The sequence below is a fragment of the Akebia trifoliata genome, chromosome 8 (genome assembly GCF_017979445.1).
Source record: "Akebia trifoliata isolate Shusen 1 chromosome 8, ASM1797944v1, whole genome shotgun sequence".
In the NCBI taxonomy this organism is placed as follows: domain Eukaryota; kingdom Viridiplantae; phylum Streptophyta; class Magnoliopsida; order Ranunculales; family Lardizabalaceae; genus Akebia; species Akebia trifoliata.
The window spans coordinates 44,829,254-44,855,956 of NC_141382.1; the positions used below are offsets into that span (position 1 = coordinate 44,829,254).

At 37.7% G+C, this 26,703-nt stretch overlaps 1 protein-coding gene across 1 annotated transcript; it reads left to right on the plus strand.

Moving 5' to 3' along the window:
• The first annotated feature begins 116 nt into the window (after window positions 1-116).
• Window positions 117-24,845, plus strand: LOC147397090 (mediator of RNA polymerase II transcription subunit 33A-like). Its single transcript, XM_086452535.1, has 12 exons — window positions 117-611; window positions 1,754-1,864; window positions 4,587-4,940; window positions 10,432-10,748; window positions 11,040-11,131; window positions 11,224-11,554; window positions 11,658-11,868; window positions 11,957-12,071; window positions 20,194-20,355; window positions 21,147-21,822; window positions 22,947-23,153; window positions 23,684-24,845. Exons 1-12 carry the CDS (start codon window positions 319-321, stop codon window positions 24,775-24,777), a joined length of 3,963 nt encoding a protein of 1,320 aa, XP_086308661.1. The 5' UTR covers window positions 117-318; the 3' UTR covers window positions 24,778-24,845.
• The last annotated feature ends 1,858 nt before the right edge of the window (window positions 24,846-26,703 follow it).

Genomic DNA, 26,703 nt, shown 5'->3' on the forward strand with positions numbered 1-26,703 from the left:
ATTTAATATTGATTTTTTTTTTTTTAATAAAAGTAAACGATAAAAATAAAAAAAACAAATTATATATATTTTAAAATTAATTAATTTAAATCGATCCCAATCAAATTGATCTACGGTCTGACCGAGGTTGGTTTATTCAGCCGTCGGTGCGCTTCGGTTCTTACATGGGCGCACATTTTATGCAACGAAACCTAAATCACAAAAAGCGTACTTTATTGGGCCAATTTCGACCCATGGCGCAAGTTAGCGTTAAACCCCAATTAAAAGATTTCTTCTTCTTCGTCTTCGTCTTCGTTCTTCAATTAAGTGGATGAGCTCATGATGCAAAGCAAAGACATGGTAGTAACTGAGTCGACTCGTTTTGAGGAACGAGTATTGGAGACTGTAAAATTGTGCCAAGAGCGAAAGGCATCGCCTTCAAGATGGGGGATGGAGGTCAGCAAATGCGTATCGGAAGCTGGGTTAGGGCTTCCGAGTCCCGAGTTAGGGCAAGTTTTGGTGTCAAATCTCTGCTTCAACTTCAACAATCCCTCTCTTTGGAAATTTATCGAACAAGCCATCTCTTCCGGACTCCTCTCTTCCCTTCAAGTCCTCGCCCTTCTCACCCCCAGGTACCTAACACATACATACATATTGTGTACAATAACGATTTTGATGAAGTATTGGTTTTTAATTTCGTTTCTAAGGAGACCGAGATGACTCGGATGAGTCACACTCGTCTAAACTTGTTTGAATGGATTGGGTAAATATGTAATTATGTTTTAATAATAATTGATTTTCTTTTTGTTGTTAGTTGGATTAATGGGTGCTCAATTGCAACATCTCATTATATATAGATTATTAACATCCAAATTATTTTAAAAAAAAAATTATTTTTATTAACTGAGATGACTCGAACGAGTCAAACTTGTCCAAACTGGGTCGAATGGATTTGATATATATATATATATATTTTTTCTGTTGTTAATTGGATTAAACGATGCTCAATATCAATATCTTATTTTATAGAAATTATTAATATTCGAATTATTAAAAAATAAATTATTTTTACATGAAAAACCACCAAAACCAGTCAACACGGCCGAGTTTAAATTTAATAGGCTGAGATGACTCAGATGAGTAAAAAGTGGATGGACTTAAATCATTCGAACAATCACGTTCTGATTTTTGGCTCGAAAAGGTATTTGGATGAAACCCATCGGTTGGATGATCACACAACACATGGGTTGGTCCTATGTGAACAGTAGAGACCCATTTTGTTGTGCCCATAATTCTTTGATAATATGATAGTATACTAACAGATCATATAAACATTAGTAGTAGGATTCAAATATTTGTATTGTAAGATTAATAGATTTTTTTATTTATGAATTAAATTTAAATAATTTTCAATAAATAAATAATATTGTTTTTGATAGGTAATAAATAGATAATTAATATATGAGTATGAGCTGATCATATAGTAACAAGGCATTTCACCAACACATAGAAATGATGATGAAATTTTTATTTTTTTGTGGCAATCCTGATATGCATTATGAAGGAACCATTCTAAAGTCACGATTATACAAATAGTAATAAGAATTGAGACTCTCATCAAGGGTCTCAATTCTTATTTAGTTAGATTCTTAAGGAATACTTTCCTTTCTTTGGGATTGAATTTGGTGAAGAATTCTCTACCTCAAACACTCATTACTTGATTTGTTGTTTGTGCTAGATACTTATTTTCCTTCAAATTGCATCTTCTTGTCAGGGTGATTCCTAATCGACGGACTCAACCGGAGGCTTATAGACTCTATCTTGAACTTTTAAGCCGATATGTTTTTTCACCTACTTCAATGGGAACCAATTCTTGTAGAAACAAGTAAGTGTTTGGATCCCATTTATGTTCAAGTTGCTTAACTAAATCTATAATGGCTGAAATTTACTATTGGTTTCCCAAACAATTCTTTCCAACATCATATGTTCATGTTTAAATTATAGAGAGAAGTTCTCTAAGGTTTTGGATGAATGCTCATTGATGGGAAATGGACATATCATAGACTAGCATCAAGCAATATTCGTGATCTTGAACTCAAACTGGAAATGATGTTTTGTTTTCTACTGCTAGTTGTCGATGAAAAGCAAACAAATTGTATAAGTTGGGTGAGTTGTGCGTGCTTGTTTTGACTTGATGCTGGGAAGTGAGAACCCTCTCAAAATGAATCAATTTAGATGATTACCAAGTAAATGAACAAGTTTTGAGCATGGGAAGAAAGTGCTTTTTAGATCTAACACTTTGATGTTTGTTATGGTTATGCATAAATATATTTAATTCCCCCTTCTCAAAGTTTTGGTCTTAGGGTTTGTTATATTGGATATATTTCTTCTCCTCCTAATTTCCACATTCCGATTCATCCATAATCGTCTCGGGGCTTAGGGTTCCATATTTATCACTTGGGAAAAAGACCTATCTGACTTAGCTGCTCATCCTGTAGGGTTCACTTAGGCTTGCTAAAGGATGGCCATAAGCTGGCTTTTTTGGGGCTTAGCCTAGGATAGTACCGGAAAGGGTCCGCCCCCTCTCCAAACCTCTCCCCGATCTACCATTTGCTTATTATTATTATTATTAGTATTATCCATCTTTTGAATTCATCATTATTTACTACCATTTTTTTAAATAGGATTTCACTGATTCGACTGTGTCAAAATTAGAACTAGGAGATTGATTTTGCAAATCGATCTTTGTTGTTGTTATAGTCTATGGCTACATATCAGTAACACCACACTTTTAGAGTTGTTCTCCTTACTAGGCATATCAGCACTCGTATCCTCGTCGATATATTGTGACACTCGTCTTTACATAATGTCTACTATCTAAGAGTCGATGATTGGAGACAAGACATGGGAGACTATGTCCAATACAGACGTTTGCCCCATGATTCAAAAATCATGATTGATAAAAGAAAATGTACACCACAATTTTCTCTCTTCTAAGGTGCTTATCCGGTCTTGACGCAAAGTACACTGGAGAAGTTTTAGAGTGCATCAAGCTGAGACTAAGCTCTGCTCCCAAAGCTGAAGGGTGTGCTATATTTGGCCCACCATGACCTGCACACAAACTTGTATGACTTATGAGCTTATCGGACAACAGTATGAACTACTAAAAAAGTGTCACATCCTTGGATTGAATTTTTTCTATAAAAACTGACTTATAACAAGGAAGGTGTATTCTGTCTTCTATATACTGTTTATGAAGTTGTTCAAGAGGATAAGTATATGTCAATTTGTTTAAGTTATTGGATAGTTCCAAGGTATATAAAAATATTTTCCTTAACTTCTCATACCTTTCATTTGTTTAATTTATTTTGAATTTTTTGGTTAAATGTAACCAAAATATTATATGTCACATATCAACACCTCGAGCTTATCGAAGGCATTGTGTCTAACACTCGTGTTTGTATCGAACATGACATACATTTACCATATTCGAAGAATTGGAGTAACTAAGAGTATAAGAGTGGATCGTTGTGTAATGCATTATTTTGTAATCATGTGGTCTTCTCTTTTTATTTTACTGATGCGATGCAACTTAAGGATGCTTTGCCAGAGGTATGTGATTGGCCTTCCTTGAAATTGGTGCATTATATGATACAAGATTTTGTCATACCGTAAAGTTCATGCATGAAATAGAAAGAATATATGGTTTTATACATTAGGAAATGTAGTTCAAAGGGTGTGGGCTTGGCGGGTGCCTCTCTGGCCTTGGGGCGAATGGTGGTTAGGTGTGGGAAGGGTCCAATGGGTTGTTTTCTCTTTGATCTCTTTATGCTTCTCTTGGCCAAGTGGATGGGGGTGAGTTTTCTGTCTTCAGGCATTTGGGGACCAAAAGTCCCATCTAAGATTTTATTCTTCATTTGGACTACGGCTCTAGAAAAGATTCTTACCATGGACCAACTTAAAATCTTTTCCAATTGTTGTTTCCTGTGCAATAGAGAGAGGGGGAATCGATAAATCATTTACTCATTCATTATCCTTTCACCAGAGGAATTTGAACTTTCTTCATGGGTTTGTTTGGTGTTTCAGTTTGCTATCCAAAATCGGTGAGAGCTCTTTTTGAGTCTTGGAGCTACTTAGGAGCCCCTTCTCCAGGTAGCCAAGAAAATTTTATGGTCTATTATGCCTTTTGTGATCGGTTGGGGTATTTGGTGTGAAAAGAAGTGGCGTGTCTTTGATGGAAAGTACCTCCCCTTAGATGATGTGATTGTATCTAGTATGGGTTTCCTATTCTTCTGGTGTAAAGTGTATAAGGAGTTTAGGAGTATTTTCTTTGATGACTTCATGGACAGATGGGAGTGGGTTTGTAGTACCGTTCCTTTGTAAGCACAGGGTCTTCTTTGTTCTTTGTACTTTTGTTGGTCACCTTGATCACATTTTAATGCATATTGTGCATTAGCTTATAAAAAATAAAAAGAAGAAGAAAAGAAAATGTACCTTATATGAGACAAAGACTTGCAAAATGACACTCTTATATTCCTTAGTTACATAATCAGCCACTAAAAATACTCATCATTTCTAATGAAGGTCATGCTTTTTTCTTTTTGCAGGATCATAAAATGTGTAGACGATGCGTTACAGCTTTCCCAGACATATGGGGTTCTCAAAATGGAGCTTGGACATGCGTTGGTGTTGTTTCTTTTTAGCATCATCATCGGTTTAATCGATAGCACGCTGGATGATTGGGGGTTGCAATCGACATTTGTGGACAAACTCAGTGGCATAGTTGGAGGTGGAGGCCACCAGGATATGGATGTCAATTATAAAGACAATCAGAATGATAAAAGAAATGAACTTCGTGAACAGCTAAGCAGAGCAAATGCTTTTACAGCTATGGAAGTGTTGGGAAAACTGACAGAAAACAGAAAAGCTATGGTTCTACTCCGTCTCGTCCACTTGAACATGTATGCATTACTTACCCTATATAATTCTTGTCCTTCTTCAGAAAGCTGTCTGTTGCTTTCCAGATGGAAGCATACATTGCTCAGATTATAGATTTACACTTTGTTGTTTCAAAGTAAGGATTGTTTAAGAAGTCGCATATGAGTTCCTTGTGTTTATGGATTGTACTAATTAAGCAAAACCTAGGTTGATGGAACATTTGAACTTTGAAGATAATAGTTGTGTATTTGCTGTATTGTGTGTTATTAAATGCATCTAAGGTGAACAAAACATAGACACAGAGACACTAACATAGGAAGCTTGTTGCCAGGCACAGAGATCACAGGAACTGGAAATAGGACATGCAATTGAAGATATATATTATAAGCTTAGAAGACGGAACATGCAACAACAAACTTAAATGTCAAATACATAATGGATGGAAATTCTTTCTTCTCACATACACACTTACCAACCACAATATATCTACAGGAGATCTTTCGTTCATTTTTTATTTTATTATTATTATTGAAAAAGAGAGGGAAGTCGGGGAGACCTCCGAAAACAAGCAGACAAACAAAATAAGCTATTAGTCTTATAAACTAAATCCCATTTAAATGAGAAATCCTAAAAAAGAACCCTTTGAACTTTGAAAACAACTTACGCCAAAGGGACAACAAATCCAAAATTAAAATGACGACCTCTTGAAGGGAGTGTTTATTCCCTCCAAAAATCTTGTTCCTCTCTCTTCAGATGCCCCGACAAACAAGAAGTGCCAGTTAGCTAAGTGGTAAGACTTGTGGAGGTTGTTCTCATGTCCTAGATTCAAACTCATACTTCTTACGCTAACTAATAATTGCCTATAAAAAAAAGGATGCCCCGACAAACAACAAAAGGCTCAAATTTCTATGGGATCTTCTCTCTTTAAAAAAAAAGCCTTGGTCTGCCAACTTTGATCCCACAAAACAATGATCCCACACATTACAAGAAAGTTCACAATGAATTTAGAGATGATTGATAGATCATCCCACCTAATTTGTGTAAGGAACAAAAGTCTAGATAAATAACTCTTCCTAGCATTGATGTGATTAAGATTAAAAATTTATCCAAAGCCGCAGTCCAAACAAAGGACACTGTCGATGGAATTTGTGGACTCTAGACCACAAATGTTGGAAAAATAGGATCATTAACTGAATAAAACGCAAGATAGAAGGATTTGGTTGAGAACTACATCCCCAAACCCTTCGATCCTCCACAAATGGAGACCAAGGAATAACAGAGATGATATTGGTAAGACTAGCAATTTCCTTGACTTCCCAATCATATAAACCTCTCTTGACTAAAACCCTCAATGTTCGTCGCAGAATGATGTGATCTGAAAAGAATAGAACAAATAACTTAAAATCTAACTTGATTTAGCAAGTGGGGGACTAATTTTCCGAATTAAAGAAAGCCAAAAGAAAAGGGTTTAAAACTTATGTTGGAAGAAACTAGAAAAAAATCTGCAATTTGGGAGACCTAGGGAAACTAAATCCACCAAACCAATTTAATTAAATCCTAATTTTAATCTTAAGTTCCTTTGATAACTCAAATCAAGAAATGAACAAAGGTTCTTGACTCGAAAGATTTAACAATAAAAACATATGGTTTTGATAAATCTAGATTATTTTTCAAGACTTCCTTCTCTTCAAAGGTTTTATCGACCAATGATCCTCCATTACAGCGAGCATCCAACATAAGGGAACTTAATCCAATGACGATGGATCATGCCGAGTATGAGGGATAAAAAGAAATAAATTACATATGATGAAGATCCATGGTTAGAGAAGAAAAATCTATATCCAAAAAAAAAATTAAAGCATTCAAGAATTTAAAGAAATAAAACTAAATTAAACTAAATCATTATGGCTTCATCAATCTCCTTAGATTGGGAGATTAGCCAATAAAACATCCTAGAAGCAATAATGAATAAATTGGAAAAAAAATTCATCCTTATTGCTTCTGAATAGTCTTGAAATAAAGCTCTTGTTGTTTTCTTCAACTATAGCAAAAAGTAAAATCCTAAAAACTAAAAATGAAGAAGAAAAGAGAACCACTAAAGAGGGGGGATAAAGAGAGATCAAAGAGAGCATCCAAAACTAGAGACTTAACGCTCTGTTTGGATTAAGAGAAGCAGAGAAAAGAGAAACTCATTAAGAGAAGAGAAGAGAAGAGAATACTAGTCTCTCTTCACCCTGTTTGGATTGAAAGAGAAGAAAAGAGAAAGAACCAAGTTTCTCTTGTTTGGTTAGGATTCATAAGAGAAGAGAAAAGAAATTATTCTTGTCAAGTGACTATTATACCCTTCATAGCCTGCCCAATGGCCTGTCGGATGTTTGTTTACTTGGGGTGTAAGTAGTAATATCTGGTATGCTAATATTACCTATTTTTAAAAATATTGAAAATAATGAGGACAAACTTGGAATTTAAAATTTCATTCTGTTCTCTTCCCTCCTCGTCTCTCCACTTTTGGAGATAACCAAATTTGACATTTTTTCCCTTCTCTTCCCTCCACTTTTCTTCTTTTCTCTTCCCACCTAACAATCCAAATAGGAGAAAGGAAGAGAAAATTGCATATTTTCTCTTCTCTTCTCTCAATCCAAATAGACTATAAGGCCTTTTTTATAAAAGAAACTAGGGTTACTTTGGTAGCACATTTTCATCCACAGAATGTCCTAATTAGCTCTACGCCGTGAAAAAGTAATATGTTTTCCTCTCAATTAGAGTTCTAACCCAATTGACTTGTCTCGTTTCAATACCTGAGTCAAAAGTTATGTCTATAATGGTAAAACATGACATATTAGGAGTCTTTGACTTGTTTTTTCGTTTCTGACCAATGAAAAGTCCAAATTGGCCTTTCTTCGTGTAATATGAATTTGTTATCCTCTGAATCAATTTTTTAACCTCACTAGCCTTGCCTTAATGTGATAAGTAAGTTAAAGGTTATGGGCAAAATGACATACTGTGGCAGATTTGCAGTAAAGGAAAATTTGATTCTATCAATCTTTCTGTGGATCCGGGACCATCAGATCTCTTGGATCGTGCCTTGATCTTAACTTTGACCTTGGTAGTTTTCCTACTATTGGCTTCTCGACTTCATTTGATTTATTTACAAAAATATAGCGCGTAATCAGGATCCTTAAACTTCATGCAATGAACTAATAAAATATGAATGTAATGATTTAAGTGACATGCATGATTCTATTATCAAGATCGACGATATGAGTTAGAAAACCTGTTAAGTGCCTTAAGAAATGACGGGAAAATATGGACTAGTAGGCTTTAGCACTAAAGATAGCTCCCCTACCTAGAATCATAAAGCTTGACATTAGCAAACATTTCTTTGGGGACACCGACATCAAAAAAATAGGAGACAATGACTGTGAAGGACTCTTTATTGAGAATATGTACCAAACAGTCCTCTAATAAACAATACGGATCATTTAAGTCTCAATTAATAAAATATTAACTTATTAAGGATCTTTTGAAAATTCTTTTAAGAAAAATACCCTTTTAACAACCTTACAAAGTGGTTTGATATAAAAATACACAGAGTCAAATAAAAAACTTGACCAATTTATTTGGTCATTAATATTTTTGTAAAAAATAAATATTTTTGTTTATTAAAAGCTATTATTAAATTCAATATAATTTTATTTGACTCATTTAAGTCGACTTGCTAATTTTTGAGTTTAATCAATTTGATGAACATTCCAGTCGAGTTTTAAAATTATGTTATAATTATTGAAAATTATTTATATATTTTAATAAATATAACATACATAGATCAAATCAGTTTGATGGTGATGATGACCATAAGCCATCTCCATCATCTTTGTTGTAGTCATCATCTATGAATGCTCTATGTGAGTTAAAGATTACTAGTTTTTGGAAGAGAAAACATGGATTTTTTTCATTTATATCTTTTTTTTCATTGTTCCATACGAGATGACCATAATCAAGGGGCTTGTCATTAATTTTAAAACATAGGAGTACCTAAAATATTCTCAAATAAACACATTTCTTTAAACCTCAAAAATTGTTGAAAGGGTAGTTACGGTATTTTCACTTCAAAAATCCTTTTTAGACTAATATTTGATAAAAAGAGTATTAAAGAGTCCATATTTTTTTAGAAGGGACTTTTTGGTACATATTCTCAAAAAATAGGTCTTTGCGGTCATTGTCCCAAAAATAACCTGAAAACTGCACCTAAAGAGGACTCTCATTGCACCAAAAATCTTTCAAAAGCACACTTGATTCCCTTTCCCCACTTCAATGACAATCCTTTTGGGAAACTCAAGACTCAAGAGTATGCTACACCCATAAGATGATTTCACTTCCCCACATTCCTACCCTAAGGCACCCTTACCATACTTGCCTTAACATGAGTTGTGTTGGAGTAACATTGAAATGTACATTGACTCTCACATTGCTAATGTGGAGGTGCACACATAACCATAGACGTTCTTCACTCGTATCTCGATGAAAAGCATCAATGGTTTCGTACATACATCCACGTTAGCGATATGAGAATCGATGTACATTTTAATGTTACTTCAGCATTGTCCTAATAACATTTCTCCCTAAACTATCATGCTCAATCCTAAATCTCCAAAGCCATTTTTTAGCAAAGACAGATTCATGAATCAAAATTTCTTGAAACCAAGGCTTCTTTTCTCCTTGGGACAAAAAACTGGTTTTCACTTGAGCAAGTGAAATTTACGATTACCATCCTTGTCGTTCCACATGCTTTAAGTTTGATTCAAGAATCCACAAACAAGAAAACTGGGCTTCATCCCCGTAACTTTTAAAGATACCTCACACATTCACCAAAGTTGACATAAGGGTTTCATATTCGCCCCAAAAGATCCATTATCTTATTGCTGAGAGAAACTTTGGTGGATGCTAATTAAAAATTGGCCTTTGCTTGCCATAATTTTCAACACCATCAGTGTTACAATGAAACTCAATTCCTAACTCATAAAATTCATTTTGAATAATATTTTTCTTGAATCAAGTGATTTATCAATGTGGCGCATATGATCTCTCCCTAGGGCTTTAGCAATGACGTTGGCCTACTGGTGACCTGCCATAGAAGCAGTTTTAGATCCAGAGATCCTGTATTCAGACCTGATTACCCCTGATCCCGAGCAGCCAGATTAAAGCCCACAATGATTGAACATGTGTTGAAACTCCATGGACTTATCTATTAAAAATGAACTCCTGGAATTAGGAGAAGACGGACAAGTTTAGAATCAATATCTCCAAAAAAGACCTACATTCTTATTTAAGGAAATGTATGTACCCACATATACATGCATGCACAGATCATATTACGCACATTGTGCACATACAAAATGTTATATTTATAAGTGTTTTTTTCTTTAATATTGGGATGTTTAATGTTTCCAAGATATCCATATGCTTAATGAATTTTATTGGGTTACTGATATACACTTTCTTTTCGAGGAATAGGCCTGAAAAGTTCAATCGCCTATTGCAGAGACTACAGTTTCTGGAAGCTAATAAGTTGGTATCTTCGAATCTAAAGTCTGTAAGCCAATTTTTGGTAAGATTGTCTGCAAACATACAGAGAGCTCTGGGTTTGGAAAAACAGTTGAACAAGCGTCAGCTTATTGGAGTGCTAATTGATATTGGATCATTTAGCTCGGCATCTTGCTGTAATTTTGGAACTGGTCGAGCAGCTTGTTGGGTTACTTTTGATATGTATATGGAAACTGCTATGGATGGAAAACAATTCCCAGCAACATCGGCTATTGATGTACTTACAGGTGTGCCTTGTCAAAGATTCACTCTCAATTAAAAAAGGGTTTTGTTAATGTGTGTGGTGTACCCTAAGGGAACACGTTAAAGTGCAATAAATACAAAGCATATGGGGGTATTTTTGGTTAAAAAAAGATTTTTTTAGGGCATTTCCAATGCAAAATTTAATTTTACAGGTGTATTTAATGCACTTTAACATGTGCCCCTAGGGCACATGTTAGCAAAACCCATTAAATAAATATAAGATGTCTGTTAGCAACCATACAATGTTTTCCTTGACTTTGATGACCTAATTGCAGAATTAATTAAAACACTCCAAGTAATTAACCATTCGAGCTGGCAACAGACCTTCCAAGCTCTCTGGATTTCAGCCCTTCGGCTTGTGCAACGAGTTGAGATAAACCCTCATCATTGAACTTTTCTTTTCTTTTTTTCCTTAAAAACTTGGCTGATATTCACCATTTCTTTCATGCTTTATTGCAGGAGCGTGATCCTGTGGAAGGGCCTATTCCACATCTTGATGCACGTCTTTCTTTTCTTTTGTCTATTATACCCTTAGCGATTGTTCGTGTTGTGGATGATGAGGGGGGGTTGCCTTTATCTTCTTTTCCGGAAAGTAGTGGATCCGGTAATGTTGGAACTAGTCATGCTTCTAAAAAACATGGACTAGTTTCATCGCTTCAGTCTCTTGGACAGTTTGCTGGCCTTCTCTCCCCTCCTAAAGCAGTGGTTATTGCAGCTAATAATGCTGCTTTGAAAGCAGCGAACTTCATTTCTAATTTCAAGAGTGGAAGTGATACGTATGTTAAAGCAGGTGACTTTGCATCAAGCATGAAGTCTATATTATCATATTTCTTCTCCGCATACTCTGATTAATATTCCATGTGTAATCTTTTGTTTGTTTCTTTTCCTGGCAGGAGGGAACATGCTGCATCTCATAGTCGAAGCGTGCATTTCAAGAAAGCTGATTGACACAACGGCCTACTCTTGGCCTGGTTATGTGTCTGCATCAATCACCTCAATGTCGGATTCATCATTGGGTCAAGGATCTCCTTGGTCTACCTTCATGGAAGGAGCTCAGTTATCTGGCCCTCTGAAAGATGCCCTTATTGCTACTCCTGCCTCCAGGTATTTCAGAAGGATTTGTGTTCAAATGCTAATATTAGTGAATAGACAGAGGTTATATTGTCTGAACCTTCTCCCTCTCTTCTTTAAGCCTAGTGGAGATTGAGAAGTTATACCATATTGCATTAAATGGGTCAGAGGAGGAAAGGTCAGCTGCTGCAAAGATTCTATGTGGTGCATCTCTCAGCCGTGGGTGGAATATCCAGGTAGCTAATGCATTTGGTAATACTTCTAGCGGAACTGATTCAGATCTTTGGTTTCAGTTGAGTAATGAGATCATTGATTGACATGGTAAGATGTCAGAAGCTGTTGCATTTTGGGAAATGAATCTGAAATAATTACCGATAATGTTGTCCTAAAGTTGCCTTTTGTCTATGAAAACAAATATGCTCCATGATGTGCTTTGTGGATACTCTTTTATACAACAAGAACAACAACTGTAGTGCCCCTAGCCCACACCAATATGATTGTGTCTGCTTTGGGTTTTACCTTGCAAGGCTTTAAAACGCGTCATACCAAATAGGGTCAAGCTTTCCCCTATAATCCAAACTCTGAACATCTACGTAATCGTAGTAGGGCTGAACTCTCAACTCACCCTTTCATTCCATCCGGCACACAGGACGGTTCCACTTCAACCCCTCGGTCTAAGAAGCCATTTCCCTAGCCTGGATAGGTGCACCAGCAAGATCGTGATTCGTGACAACAAACAACAAAGCCTTATCCCAAGGATTTGCGGTTGGCTAAATGAATCATGTTCCTCCATTCTACCTTTGTCCAATGCGAAGTCTTTTGTTATTGAGAGCGAATTCATATTTGCTTTCATTGTCTCCATCCATGGTCTTTGGGTACCTTCTCTTGCTCTTCTATAGCCTTTAAGTTGATCATTTGCTTTAATTGGGGTTGTAATCGACCTTCGTTGAACATGCCCGAACTATCTCACTTGACTTTCTCTTGATTCATCACCCATTGGAGCTACTCCTACATTTTTTTAAATAAGTTTTAAAATTTTATTTTTCTTAGTCTTTCTATTTATCCATCTCATCATATGCTTCGCTCAATTTATTAAGATGATGTTTCTTAACTGCCCCACATTCAGCTCCATAAAGCATAACTAGCCTTACTATTGTCTTATAAAATTTTTGTTTTGATTGGTATCTGTCTGTTAGAGAATACTCTAGAAGTGCACATCCTCTGTAACCATCCATTTGTTTCTATGGGCAATATCTTCTCCAATCTCTCAATCCTTATGTATAATAAACTCAAGATATGAAATTGATTGCTTCGAGGTATTTCTAAACCATCAAAATTTTAATAGTGCATTTTTCTTCTTGTGTATCAATGCTAAGTTTATGCTCCGCATACTTGGTCTTAGTTCTACTTATCCTAAATCCCTTGGAGAATAATATCTTTGTCCATAATTCTAGTTTTATGTTGATTCACTTTCTAGTCTCATCTACTAATAAATACCACATCATCCACAAATACATACACCAAAGTGCGTGCTTTTTAAAATGAGCAATTATTTCATCTACCATTAGAGAATAAATGCGAACTCAAAGTCAATTCCTAATGTAGACCAATTGTAACTGGAAATTCATTTTCCCTCACACTAGTCATAGCCCTTCCATACATGTGCTCAATTATGTCAATATAGCCATTCAGATCACTCTAAGATCCACTTAATTATGTCAGGGTGGAGTTCATGCCCCAGTTTAACTGGTAGTGTGAAAGGGGTGACATGCGTGCCCCGTGGGATTAGTCAAATGCTCTAGGAAGCGCGAATACCCAAGGTATAAAAAAAGAAGAGATCCACCACATTAGCTCTCTAGGTAGTTTGTCATATGCTATCTCTTTGTCAATAAAATTAATATAGATACTCTTTTATATGAGTCATTATCATTATAAAACAATTTGGCGAAAGAATGATACAAAGATCTTGTTTTTAGATCCAATCACACTTGTACCAAAACTATCAAGGATGGTCCTTATATAAAAAGCTTGTTTTGATGAAGAGGTACCCCTATCCTAAAACCCAAGAATTCTATTAGAAAGGAACTTTATTGAGTTCTTTAAACACAATCCATGAAAGTAATAGTGATGTAGTCTCAAGCGTAGAAGAAGATGAGGAAAACTCGTACTGTAACAAAGAGGAAGTTTATTTCAGCATTTTACCATGCTAATTCAGGGCATGATGGGGGAAGGAACAAGTGAGGAAAATTAACATTTTTGTTAGGGGTAGTTGTGGAGGATATTTCTCACTAGGAATTGAGGGGTGACACGTGGCACCTATGGATTTGAGTTTGGTATGGATATACGAGGGTAAGCTCGGTAGAAAATACAAAATATGTACGAGATACGTCCCAAAATCCCCTTCTAAGTTGGAGAAGGGTAAAATCGGTAGTGGGATCCAATTAAGTCCTAAGGTCTCATCTCTATATATATAGATGGACAAATAAGCTAAAAGGTATGATTTTCTCCCCTCTCCAAACTGGACTCATTTTTGTACTAAATCTCTGACTTGGGCATCGGAGTGGTGTCGATGTAGGTACACCTAGGAGAACGAGGAGAGGGGATCGCAAGGTGGCATCTGAGATCGAAAAGTAGAGCGAAAATGCGCATCTACAATTGGCGCCGTCTGTGGGAAACGCTACAAGGAGAATGATCAAGTTTTACCAGCCATGATTAATTGGGAGTGATTACTTTGAATTCAACTGGGTTGAGGGAGGCATCAGGGATGGTTGATTGGGTTCTTTGATCATAAAAGTTGAAAAGACGAGGAATCAAGGACGGCACAGATTAGTTTATCAATCGCAATTAAGATCTCTTGCAAGAGAAGAAATTGGTTGACCTCCCACCAGCACCAGGTCTGTGACTGAGATGAGTTGAGTAAAAAATTGAGGAGATTCTATTTTCCTTGGCTTCTCTAGGTCGTAATGGCAAAACATTACTCGGATGGATTGCCCATCGTTTTGTATAAGTTTTAGTCTTGGGGCCTCTCATCTAGACTCAAATATAGACTTAGAGGGGTTGGAGCATGAAGAAGGTCGAGGTGTGTGTACCCCGATAACAAAGGGTCTGCGGTTGCTGCTTATTGGTCCCCTCCTAAACACCTCGTTAATGAGGGATATGCTGTTGGGAATAATCGGATTATGAAAATGATGCTTTAATGGCGCTGTAACAGTTGCAATGGAGGTTGTTTTCTCTGTAATGGAGCCGCAAGATCAAGCACAAGATCACGACGTATTTGGGGCCTGAATCGATGGGGTTGGTTCAAAGCAGTGATTGAAACTTCCCTTTCACCGCCTTCATCTCCGATGATAATAGTAGTGAAAGAGATAGAAGAAAATTATGTTTTGGTGCATTAGCATACACATCATTGTTGATGTATGGAGCTTACGTGATCTTGACAGTTGCATTGCTAGTTAAGGGGCTAAACATCGCATCAACATGGTGATACTGCAGGTACTTATTATTACTAAATTAAATTACTTGAAAGTAGTGATGAGGGTAGTTGGATGTCAGATGTGTATCTCTTTGAATTAAATTACATCGCATCAGCATGGTGGTGTGTATCTCTTACAAGAACTTAAAATAGAGATATAAAAGGGGGAGGTTGAGTGTGGTGCAGACACATCAACAGTTTTGTGTAAGGAAACCCTTCTCAAACTTGTCAGCAAGTGTAGCTTTAGAAGGTAAAAGTTGTTGTAGTGTATCTTCATACACAACTTTGGTGTGCATTCAATCCTTTGATGGAAGACCTGCTTAAGCAGGAACATTAGAATTTTTAAAATTATGATAAGTGAAAATTGGGTTAAATTTAAGTGTTTGGCTTATACATCATTGTTGGTGTATAAAATTAGGATCCTTTACCCTTGATAAATATATATATTGAGTAAAGAGTCATAAGTTGTCAAAATAAATTGGGGGTTGTTGATGCCTTAAGTGAACACCAATTTTATTTTCCGATGAGATCCCATGTGGATGATAGGGTCGTGATATAAAAGGTAACGGGTTTGCATCAAATGTTATGTTGATGGTCGTCGGGACCCAATTAAGTTAGTAAAATGGTATAAATTGGGGGCTTAACCAAGCCCGACGTGCCGAGTCACTAGACTCCGATGAATTGGATTTATTAATTAGAAACTCGATGAGTTGAGGGATTCCACTAAGTCGAGCTACTAAGTTTGTAATTCAAAATTTTGATCGAGTCAAAGGTGACTCCATCGAACAGTGTAACGATTAATTAGGAATTCATCCGATTCAAATAGCTTAATGGATTATGGGAAAATCTTTGTGGGGGTCAATTTTACCCCGACTCACCGAGTCAAAGGGGAAACCAACCCAAACTCACTAGCATCGACTCAACGAGCCGAGTGGGTTTGACTTAAGAGATTGATTTATACATTGGATTCGATCAAACTATGATGTTTTAAGCAATGACGTAGATCGACAACATTGGATTGAGAACTAATTGCCTTATTAGTTTATGCAATTATTATTGTTGCGTGTCTACTGTTACTTTAAAGATGCAGGAAGCAGAAGAACTTGACACACACCCGACTCATATGGGGAGTCCGGTCCACATCCTAAGTTGGTCATACGGGACCACTTAGTGCAAAATCCGACTGTTGGGGGTCGGCCTACAAAGAAAGCCTTGGCCCTTCACTGGTGCCGAGCCCAACCGAGGGGTTGGTGTAGTGGAAAGCCTTGGCCCTTCACTGGTGCCGAGCCCAACCGAGGGGTTGGTGTAGCAGAAAGCCTTGGCCCTTCACTGGTGCCGAGCCCAACCGAGGGGTTGGTGTAGCAGAAAGCCTTGGCCCTTCACTGGTGTCAAGCCCAACCGAGGGGTTTGGTGTAACGGAAAGCCTTGGCCCATCAGGGGAGCCGAGCCCGATCTGGGACTTCGATCGGTTATTCTACCATATATCAAAGCCTTGGCCCATCAGGGGAGTCGAGCCCGATCTGGGACTTCGATCGGTTATTCTACCATTTATCAAAGCCTTGGCCGATCAGGGGAGCCGAGCCCGATCTGGGACTTTGATCGGTTATTCTACCATTTATCAAAGCCTTAGCCTATCAGGGAGCCGAGCCCGATCTGGGATTTCGATCGGTTATTTTATCAAAGCCTTGGCCCATCAGGGGAGCCGAGCCCGATCTGGGACTTCGATCGGTTATTTTATTATTTATCAAAGCCTTGGCCCATCAGGGGAGCCGAGCCCGATCTGGGACTTCGATCGGTTATTCTACCATATATCAAAGCCTTGGCCCATCAGGGGAGTCGAGCCCGATCTGGGACTTCGATCGGTTATTCTACCATTTATCAAAGCCTTGGCCGATCAGGGGAGCCGAGCCCGATCTGGGACTTCGATCAGTTATTCTACCATTTATCAAAGCCTTGGCCGATCAGGGGAGCCGAGCCCGATCTGGGACTTCGATCGGTTATTCTATCATTTATCAAAGCCTTGGCCGATCAGGGGAACCGAGCCCGATCTGGGACTTCGATCGGTTATTCTACCATTTATCAAAGCCTTGGCCGATCAGGGGAGCCGAGCCCGATCTGGGACTTCTATCGGTTATTCTACCATTTATCAAAGCCTTGGCCTATCAGGGAGCCGAGCCCGATCTGGGATTTCGATCGGTTATTTTATCAAAGCCTTGGCCCATCAGGGGAGCCGAGCCCTATCTGGGACTTCGATCGGTTATTTTATTATTTATCAAAGCCTTGGCCCATCAGGGGAGCCGAGCCCGATCTGGGACTTCGATCGGTTATTCTACCATATATCAAAGCCTTGGCCCATCAGGGGAGTCGAGCCCGATCTGGGACTTCGATCGGTTATTCTACCATTTATCAAAGCCTTGGCCGATCAGGGGAGCCGAGCCCGATCTGGGACTTCGATCGGTTATTCTACCATTTATCAAAGTCATAGCCCATCAGGGGAGCCGAGCCCGATCTGGGACTTCGATCGATTATTCTATCATTTATCAAAGTCATAGCCCATCAGGGGAGCCGAGCTCGATCCGGGACTTCGATCGGTTATTTTATTATTTATCAAAATCTTGGATCATTTCGGGATCCAAACCCGATTTGAGATTTTGATCGGGTATTCTACTATTTAACGAAAATCCTGGCTCATGTAGGAACAAATCTCGACCGTAAGGGGGTCGGCACGCAACGAAAATCTTGGCGAGTGAAGAGAACCAAGCCCGATCAATGACGGTCGGGTTAACTCATTTTTGTCTTTTTTATATAACGACTGGTTCATAAGGGAGGCAAGTCCATCCATTGGGGGTGGGTTTAATTGATTTATGTTCCAAACCCAACCGTAGGGGGTTATATCTATTGGCTTTGGAGATCGGGTTTATGATGGCACCAAGCGCAGTCAATAATCAGGAAATGATAATTTATGGGGTGCGTGACCACGTGTCACATAGTACCATTCATTTATTCTCGGGCGCTCGGACTAAAAGTCCAAACCCCCGAGAGGGGGTATTGTGGAGGATATTTCTCACTAGGAACTGAGGGGTGACACGTGGCACCTATGGATTTGAGTTTGGTATGGATATACGAGGGTAAGCTCGGTAGAAAATACAAAATATGTACGAGATACGTCCCAAAATCCCCTTCTAAGTTGGAGAAGGGTAAAATCGGTGGTAGGATCCAATTAAGTCCTAAGGTCTCATCTCTATATATATAGATGGACAAATAAGCTAAAAGGTATGATTTTCTCCCCGCTCCAAACTGGACTCATTTTTGTACTAAATCTCTGACTTGGGCGTCGGAGTGGTGTCGATGTAGGTACACCTAGGAGAACGAGGAGAGGGGATCGCAAGGTGGCATCTGAGATCGAAAAGTAGAGCGAAAATGCGCATCTACAATAGTCATGATATTTTTGGAGTTGAACTTAGTCTTTATTGCCCTTCCTCTTCATAGTTATTTGCATTGGAAGTGTTTCTCTCTTGAATAAGATTAAGTCCCTGTGTATTGAGTATAGTTTCTTGGTGGCATGCCATTTCCTATGCATTAGAGCATGCACATTTTATTTTATTTTTTGGAAAAGTGCACATCCTTATGTTGTTTTGGCCATAAATATAGGAGGGCTAATGAATGTTGGGATATCATCCATATCATGAAATGTTTGAACATTATAAGCCTTTGAGCCTTATTTTGAATTGAGGAACATTGTATCTTTAATTTGTTTTATTTTATACCATTATTATTTACTTGAATCATTTCAACTCTTTTCTCTTGGTTCATCCACCCAAAACGAAAGTTATAAAAAAAACTGGTTTTTTAATAGTTCCTCTCCTAAGCCCCATGTTTCTTTATAGAGAAATGAAAAATAATGAGAGTTGAAGGGGGTCAAGCGCATTGCCTTCTCAACTCGCTTAGATCTCTGACCTCATGTACTGTTTTTCTCTCATGAGAGTGGATGATTTGAGAAGGTTAGGTTGGAGTACCACACCCTATGGCGAATCATCAACTTCCCCCAAAAATGAAGGCCCAAAACTCGAACATAGGTTTGTGTGGAAAAGTGGTGAGTTCGCTTTTTACCCATTTGTTGAATTGCTTGAGGTCTGAACAGACAAATGGAACAACGATCCCTGATGGAACTACACTATTAGTAGGATGAAAAGCTGTAATGCCTCATTAGCAAATGGAGGACCAAACATAGGCCCTAGTGCTTCAATGTCGTCGTAAAGAGCTTCCCCTTTTATTCATGTTCCAGTGATTTGTCTTAGTTACTTGTGTAATATGCACTTCCGGGCAACTTCTCTGCGGTTATGAGAGTGTGGTAGTGCTCTTTTTAAAGCCTCTTTTGCCTTCCGCGTAATCTTTTAACCTGTGGACTATATACTTACAGATCAATCTACAAAGACTAAATTTGTATCTCTTGGCTAGGGACTGATAGATTCTGATATACTCTTTTATGCATGTGTGGTCTAGATCCAATATGAGAGACTCAAAAAAACGATAGTACTTTTATGTTTCACAAGATTATCCTGTTATTTCAAAGATATTGTGAGATTTAAGTATCTTGTTCTCTCTTAGGAAAAACCTGAAAATATCACAAGAAAACAACGATTACAGGAACTCACTCCACGATAGCTTACAATTCTATTTACCCTTATTTTTATTTTTTCTAACTTTTTCCCAAGAAAACAAATTTTAAAATGAGTTTGTGCCAATTTTTTTTGTCTGGATGTCCTGTTTTAGTGTCTAGGTCAAGGAGAATAAATTATTGGTCACATCCATATACTACTGTTGAAACTCAGTTTTTCTTTATCCTTTACTTCATCTTTTTCTCTAACTAGTTGTTTCTTTTGCAGGAACATGTGGTGCGGTTAGTCGTCAAGCTTCTAGCTCCTCCTGTACCTCCCAATTTTACCGGGCTGGGGAGCCATTTAGTTGATTATATGTCCATGCTGAATGCAGTACTTTTTGGGTTGTCCTCTGCTGATACTGTGCATGTTATTTCTTTGCACGGTATGGTAAGTGATTACTTTCTCATTATTCATTGTGTTTCATATTTTATTGTGCTACAATTCTCATACATTTTTGCGGAAGTCTAAGTTCATATAAAATTAGATTTCCTACCTTTTGTATGCAGTCATCAACCTTAGCCATTACATGAACTAGAAGGTGGTATGTGCAAACGCACGTCTCTGAAGGGCTTATTTGAAATTTAAAATATTAAGTAAAAGGGATATTTTGTAATTTTGAAAACTAATGAACGTGTCGTGGGATTGCAATTTTCTTGGTTTTTGACCAAAATGGCCCTGATTATTTTCAGTTTAAATGTTAAGGTTGGGTATTTTTGGAAGCCAAATTTTGGTGTCGAACTACTTTTACTCCGCCTTCTCATTATAATGGTAAAGATGTGCCAAAATTGACTTGTCACTGTAATAGGGCCTCCACAATATATATATATATATATTTATGGGTAAGCTGGACTTGAACCCACAACCTCAAAGTTATGGATCTAAGCCCGGCCTCCACAAATTTAGCTGGTTCTGCTTGATGTGTTCAGGCTAATTGTCCTTCTGTATTGATAAAGGCAGTCTTCCTTCTTTTCTTTTTTTTTTGTTTAACTTTTGGTTGGTAAAGTGTCCTATTATGTTACAAGGCCACTCCACTTATTAAAGCAAAGTTACTTTGACCTGTATCCGATGAAATTCTTTGTGGTCTATGCCAGACATGCATCATAATTTTTTATTTTTATTTTTTCTTTTTGAAGTTGCAGTTCACATGCTTTCTAATGGATTTAAAGTTTCAATTACAGGTCCCGGAAGTTGCAGCTTCTTTAATGCCACTTTGTGAGGCTTTTGGATCACTCATACCCACACCAAGTCACAAACCATGCGTTGGGGATGAGAGCTCAGTTTACACAGTCTTTTCTTGTGCATTTCTCTTTCTCCTTCGTTTGTGGAAATTCTATAGACCCCCTCATGAGCACTGTATAACAGAGGGAGGGGGGTACAATGGATATGAGCTTACTCTGGAATATCTTTTGATATTACACAACAGCCGCATTGCATCGCATAAATCTACATCCACAAATAAAATCAACAAAGTTGAGAACCCACTTGAAACATCTTCTTCAGGTCAACCCATATATATTGAATCGTTTCCAAAATTGCGAGCTTGGTATTGTCAAAACAAAGCTTGTATAGCCTCCACTCTCTCCAGCCTCGGTAGTGGAAATCCAGTTCACCAAGTTGCCAATAAGATCTTAAATATGATTTACTGGAAAATGACTAAAGGCGGGATCATGACCGGTAAACCTTCAACACCTTCGGGCAGCAGCATAAGTGGGTCCCCTGTAACTACAGTAGAAGATGTTTATGAGAGACCCATGCTTCCTGCATGGGAGGTCTTGGAAGCCACCCCTTTCGTTCTTGAGGCTGTCTTAACTGCATGTGCCCATGGAAGGCTATCATCAAGGGACTTAACGACAGGTTATTTGGAGCTTCTTGATATATTGTTTTATTTGTTTTACTGGTTCCTTTTTTTTCGCCCCTTTTCCATACTTGTTGTTTTTTATTTTTCATGGCTAAGCAAACTAGGGTTTGTGGTTAATGGAAGTGAAGGTGGGTTCAATGTGATTTGAACCTAGGTCATGGGTTCAACTCTCCTCAAACCTTTTCTTAGATATATGTACAACCAATCAAGACGCCCAGATATGGATACTTTATTTAGACACTTGGACAGAAGCGGGGATTCTTCTCATCGTTTCTCAAAATCCAAGACACAGATACGGACTTGTTATCCTATCCAATGTCTTGATGCCGTGCCATGTCTTTTGTTTTTTTAATACAAACATGTATGTTATATCCAATATCTTGATATCATGCTTTGTGTTTTTTAGATTTTATAAGTTTTGAGTATCATTTTATCTTTTATTCAGAATGCAAAATGTAACCAGCCTTCTAATTTTTTTTTCTACAGCGAGACATTTAATTTACTCTTTACATATTTTTGATGACAAAACAAACAGGCAAACTGGTATGAGTTAAGGAAATTTCCATATAATGCAACCCAATGGCTGTCCTCCCTTTGTAATCCTTCCCCTCCATAAAGAGGGTTGGGATTTAATCTCGACATGAATCTCGAGGACAACTTTCAACTTTATTCCTTTGTTCTTTCCCCCTTTTCAATAATACCCTTTCAACTTTATATATTACCTTTCCTCTTTTCCCTTTTTTCCAATAATAAACCTTCAACTTTATTGTCTTTCCTTTTCTCCCCCTTTTCCAATAGTACCCCTCTAATGTTATTGTCTTTTCTCTTCTATCCCTTAACCCTGAACAGGATACCCGTGCCATAGGCATGAGCAAACTACAACATAGAATTATTCGTAAGTATACATTATTTGCTCCGGTCTCCTGTGGATAGTAGTGAATTTCTCGTTGATATTTTAAGGATAAAATATTTAGGGGACCAATTTTATGAACTACTGGAGATACTTGGACTGAATATGAAAAATCAGTTATATGGTTTCCTAATACTACTACCAAACAAAGCTTTTTCTTATACCTTGAGCAATCAGTACATCCTTCGTAAATTCTTGAATGCCTTGTAGGTCTAAGGGACCTGGTGGACTTTCTTCCGGCTTCTCTTGCAACTATTGTTACCTACTTCTCCGCCGAAGTTACTCGTGGTATCTGGAAACCCGTTTCAATGAATGGAATAGATTGGCCTAGTCCAGCGGCTACCCTTTTCTCAATTGAATCTGAAATAAAAGAAATACTTGCTCCTCTTGGTGTTACTTTACCCAAGTCTCCCACAGGTACATTTTACCACTCTTATCATATGTTTGTTGTCTATTCACATGCTTACGGCACCATATCTATTATTATCTTTCAATTTTATGTGAACATGGTTTTAAATCTCGTCTGAGACTGAGATGACTCACCCGAGTCATCTCACCATCGTCCTTAAACAAGACAGATGGACATGGTGTCTCACATCCGCAGAATGTCATGAGAGAAACGAGTTGACTCGGATGCTACTTTGAAAATCTGGGCCGAGGCAGTAAAACTCGTCCGAGTCAATCGGGATTTTGTATATAATTACTATTTTTTAATGTAAACATTTATTAGCTAAATAGAATATGATTTTATGATAAAACATCTTCTAATCTACCTTATTTTATAATAAAAAATTATAATTATTTTCCTATATATATTACTACATAATTATAAATCGAGTTATGTGGTTTATCTTGTCCGAGACAAAACGTCAAACCGAGATTTGAAACCATGTATGTGAAAATTGACACAAACATTCGTAAGTATTTTTTTGTGCCTTATTTTGTAGGAGTTGCATCGGTGATGCTTCCATTGCCAGTGGCGGCCATGGTCAGTTTAACCATAACATTCAAACTCGAAAAGAGCTTGGAGTACATTCATGTTGTTTCAGGACCTGCCTTGGAAAGTTGTGCATCAAGTTGTCCTTGGCCTGGCATGCCAATCATTGGAGCTCTGTGGGCCCAAAAGGTCCGCCGTTTGCATGACTACATAGTCGTGACATGCTCTCGCTCTGTCTTCAGACATAATAAAGAAGCTATCGCCCAGCTTCTTCGAAGCTGCTTCACCTCCTTTCTCGGGTCACCACATGTTGTGGTCTGTCCAGCTACGGCTCAAATGGGTGTGAATGGTCTCTTAGGCAGCAACGTATCAGCTTTAGGCCCCCGCCCTTCTATTGCACCCGGTTTTCTATACCTCGGTACGTGCAGGAGTTTGCAGAACTTCAATTTCGTGAACAATGTGATCGTAGAGCTTGTCGTAGAGTCAGCCCAAGAATCAGCCGCTGGTTGGGCCCACACGAACTCTGCTCGCTTGAAGTCGAGTCGGTCATCATTAGCCTCAGCCACAGCTAGGGCCAAAGAAGTGGCCATGCTTGGTGCAAGCCTTTTATGCGTCACGGGTGGTGTACAGCTTGTCCAAGTGTTGTATCAGGAAACAATATCAATGTGGTTACTCTCGACGAGGGATAGGAAGCATGGAGGTGTGGGTCCCATCTCATGTATTCTCGAGGGTTATACAATGGCCTATCTGATGTTCTTGTCGGGGTCTTTTGTTTGGGGTGTTGGGGAGACGTGTTCCACACGGCCGCTCTCTAGACGACCTCGTATTTTGAGGGTGCACATGGATTTTATAGCGGGAGCACTAGAGGGGAATATATCACTTGGGTGTGAACCTGCCACATGGAAGGCGTATGTGTCGTGCTTCGTGGGTTTAATAGTGAGTTTCGCACCGGTGTGGATAAGGGAGATAAAGCATGAGACATTGAGGAAATTGGCCGATGGTTTGAGAGGTTGGCATGAGTGTGAACTGGCGCTTTCACTTCTTGAAAGAGGTGGGGCAGAAACCATGGGGTATGTAGCTGAACTGGTCAGTGTGATTGATTGATTGATTGAGTTCTGTTGAAGGTATCAATTGGTTTAAAGATCATAACATAATTGCATCCCATAGTTCCATTTTTTAGGTGTCTGCATCATTCATCAAACTTATGAAACCTGACCCAGTCCGGTATTTTGGGGGACCAGCCCGGTCTGACATTAGGTGCAGTGCAGCCCAGCCCATAGTTGAGATGGGCCTGGGTCTGGGTCTTTGACCTTGGATGCCCAGCCTAAATCGACCCTGAGATATGTGACCACTTTGAAAACTATGGTTACTAAAATATTCATCCAAACGTGGAGGGGTACGTCTATATCACCTTTAAAAATTTTATAAAAACAGGGGAGACTTTGAAGTTTTCTTGAGGGGCTGGCATTCTCGATGTACACCCTTAATCAAATTCGATCATTAAAAAATAAAAAAGGACGATGACCGTGAAGACCTTATGTACTAAAAAGTCCGTTCTAAAAAAAATGGACTTGATGGTACTTCTTTAAATATTAGTATAAAGATTATTTTTGAAGCGAAAATGTTGTAATTATTCTTTCAAAGATTTGTTTAGGTCTAAATAAACGTTTCTATTTGAGAATGTTTGAGGTAATCCTGTGTTTTTAACATTAATGATGTGCCTCTTGACTATGGTCATCTCTTGTAGATAAATGAAAAAAATCTTTGTTTTCTGTTTGTAAAACTAGTTATCTTTAACTTACATAAATGATAATGATGATGATCATCATCATCAAATTGATTTGGTCGATGTATTTTAGATTTATTCAAATATACAAATAAGTAAAATATAATTTTAAAACTTGACTTGAAGTTGGCAAGTCGACTCAAATTGTTCGTGTATATTTGAGGTATTCTTCAGGTTCCAATAAAAACTCTATTTTTATTAGAAGTCCACATATTTAATTCTTTGTATTTTTCCCCATAATCTCCTGTCCTTTGGAGTAAATATTTTATTATTTATTTTCAATACTAATGGTATATCATTAGTCACTTGGATTGAGAGAAATGAAGAGAAGAGAAGAGAAAATAAATAAGTTCCTCTCAATATTTCTCTTGTTTGGATTGTTAAGTGGGGAGAGAAGAGAAAAGAGTTGGAGAGAAGATAAGATTAAAAAATGAGTTTTCTCTCCCCAAAAATGGAGAGAGGAGAGAAATCGAGAGAAATTCTTTTAAAATATTTTTAAATTTAACTCTGCCCTAATATCTCTTTCTCTCCTCTCAATCCAAAATTCCAAAATGGTCGAGAGAAATTGAGTTTCTCTTCTCTTCTGTTCTCTTAATGAGTTTTGCTTCTCTCCACTTCTCTTAACCCAAACAAAGTTGGAGGTTAGTTTCAAATAAAATTCAAAGGGTTTTGAGAGACTATAATTCCCGATTGTCATGCGCTTGCAAACTGATGCCATGTATCTCTTGCCATGGTCTTCTCTAAGAGACTAATAGAAAATGACTTAAATACCCTCACCTTAAACTCTCTAGTTAAACAGCCTTTCACTTGTATTCGATTGTTAGGTTAATTTTTTTCTCTATTATCTCTTCAACCTTCATATTCTATCTCCATCAAACCTCAAGTTCATCTGACAATTTGGAGGGGAATTATAATATTTTATGGGATTATATAAGTAGTGTCTTTGAGTTTTTTCCCCATTATTTTCGATCTCTCTAACAATCTTATCTTATTCTTAAGATTTGAAGATTGAAGAAGATACATTTTTTTAGATTAGAGGGTAAAAACATTATCATAATTGGTTGTTAATTGATGAATCGTTAATTGATTCATCGATTTAATGGTTTGATCCCTCATTTGGAGATTTTTTAGAAAATCCATAAGGTTGTTCATTGGACAATCCAATTTTTATATTAAAAACCTCTTTTGGAAAAAAAAAAAAAAAAAAAGATCAGTTGATATAGACACACCCTTCTACATTTTGG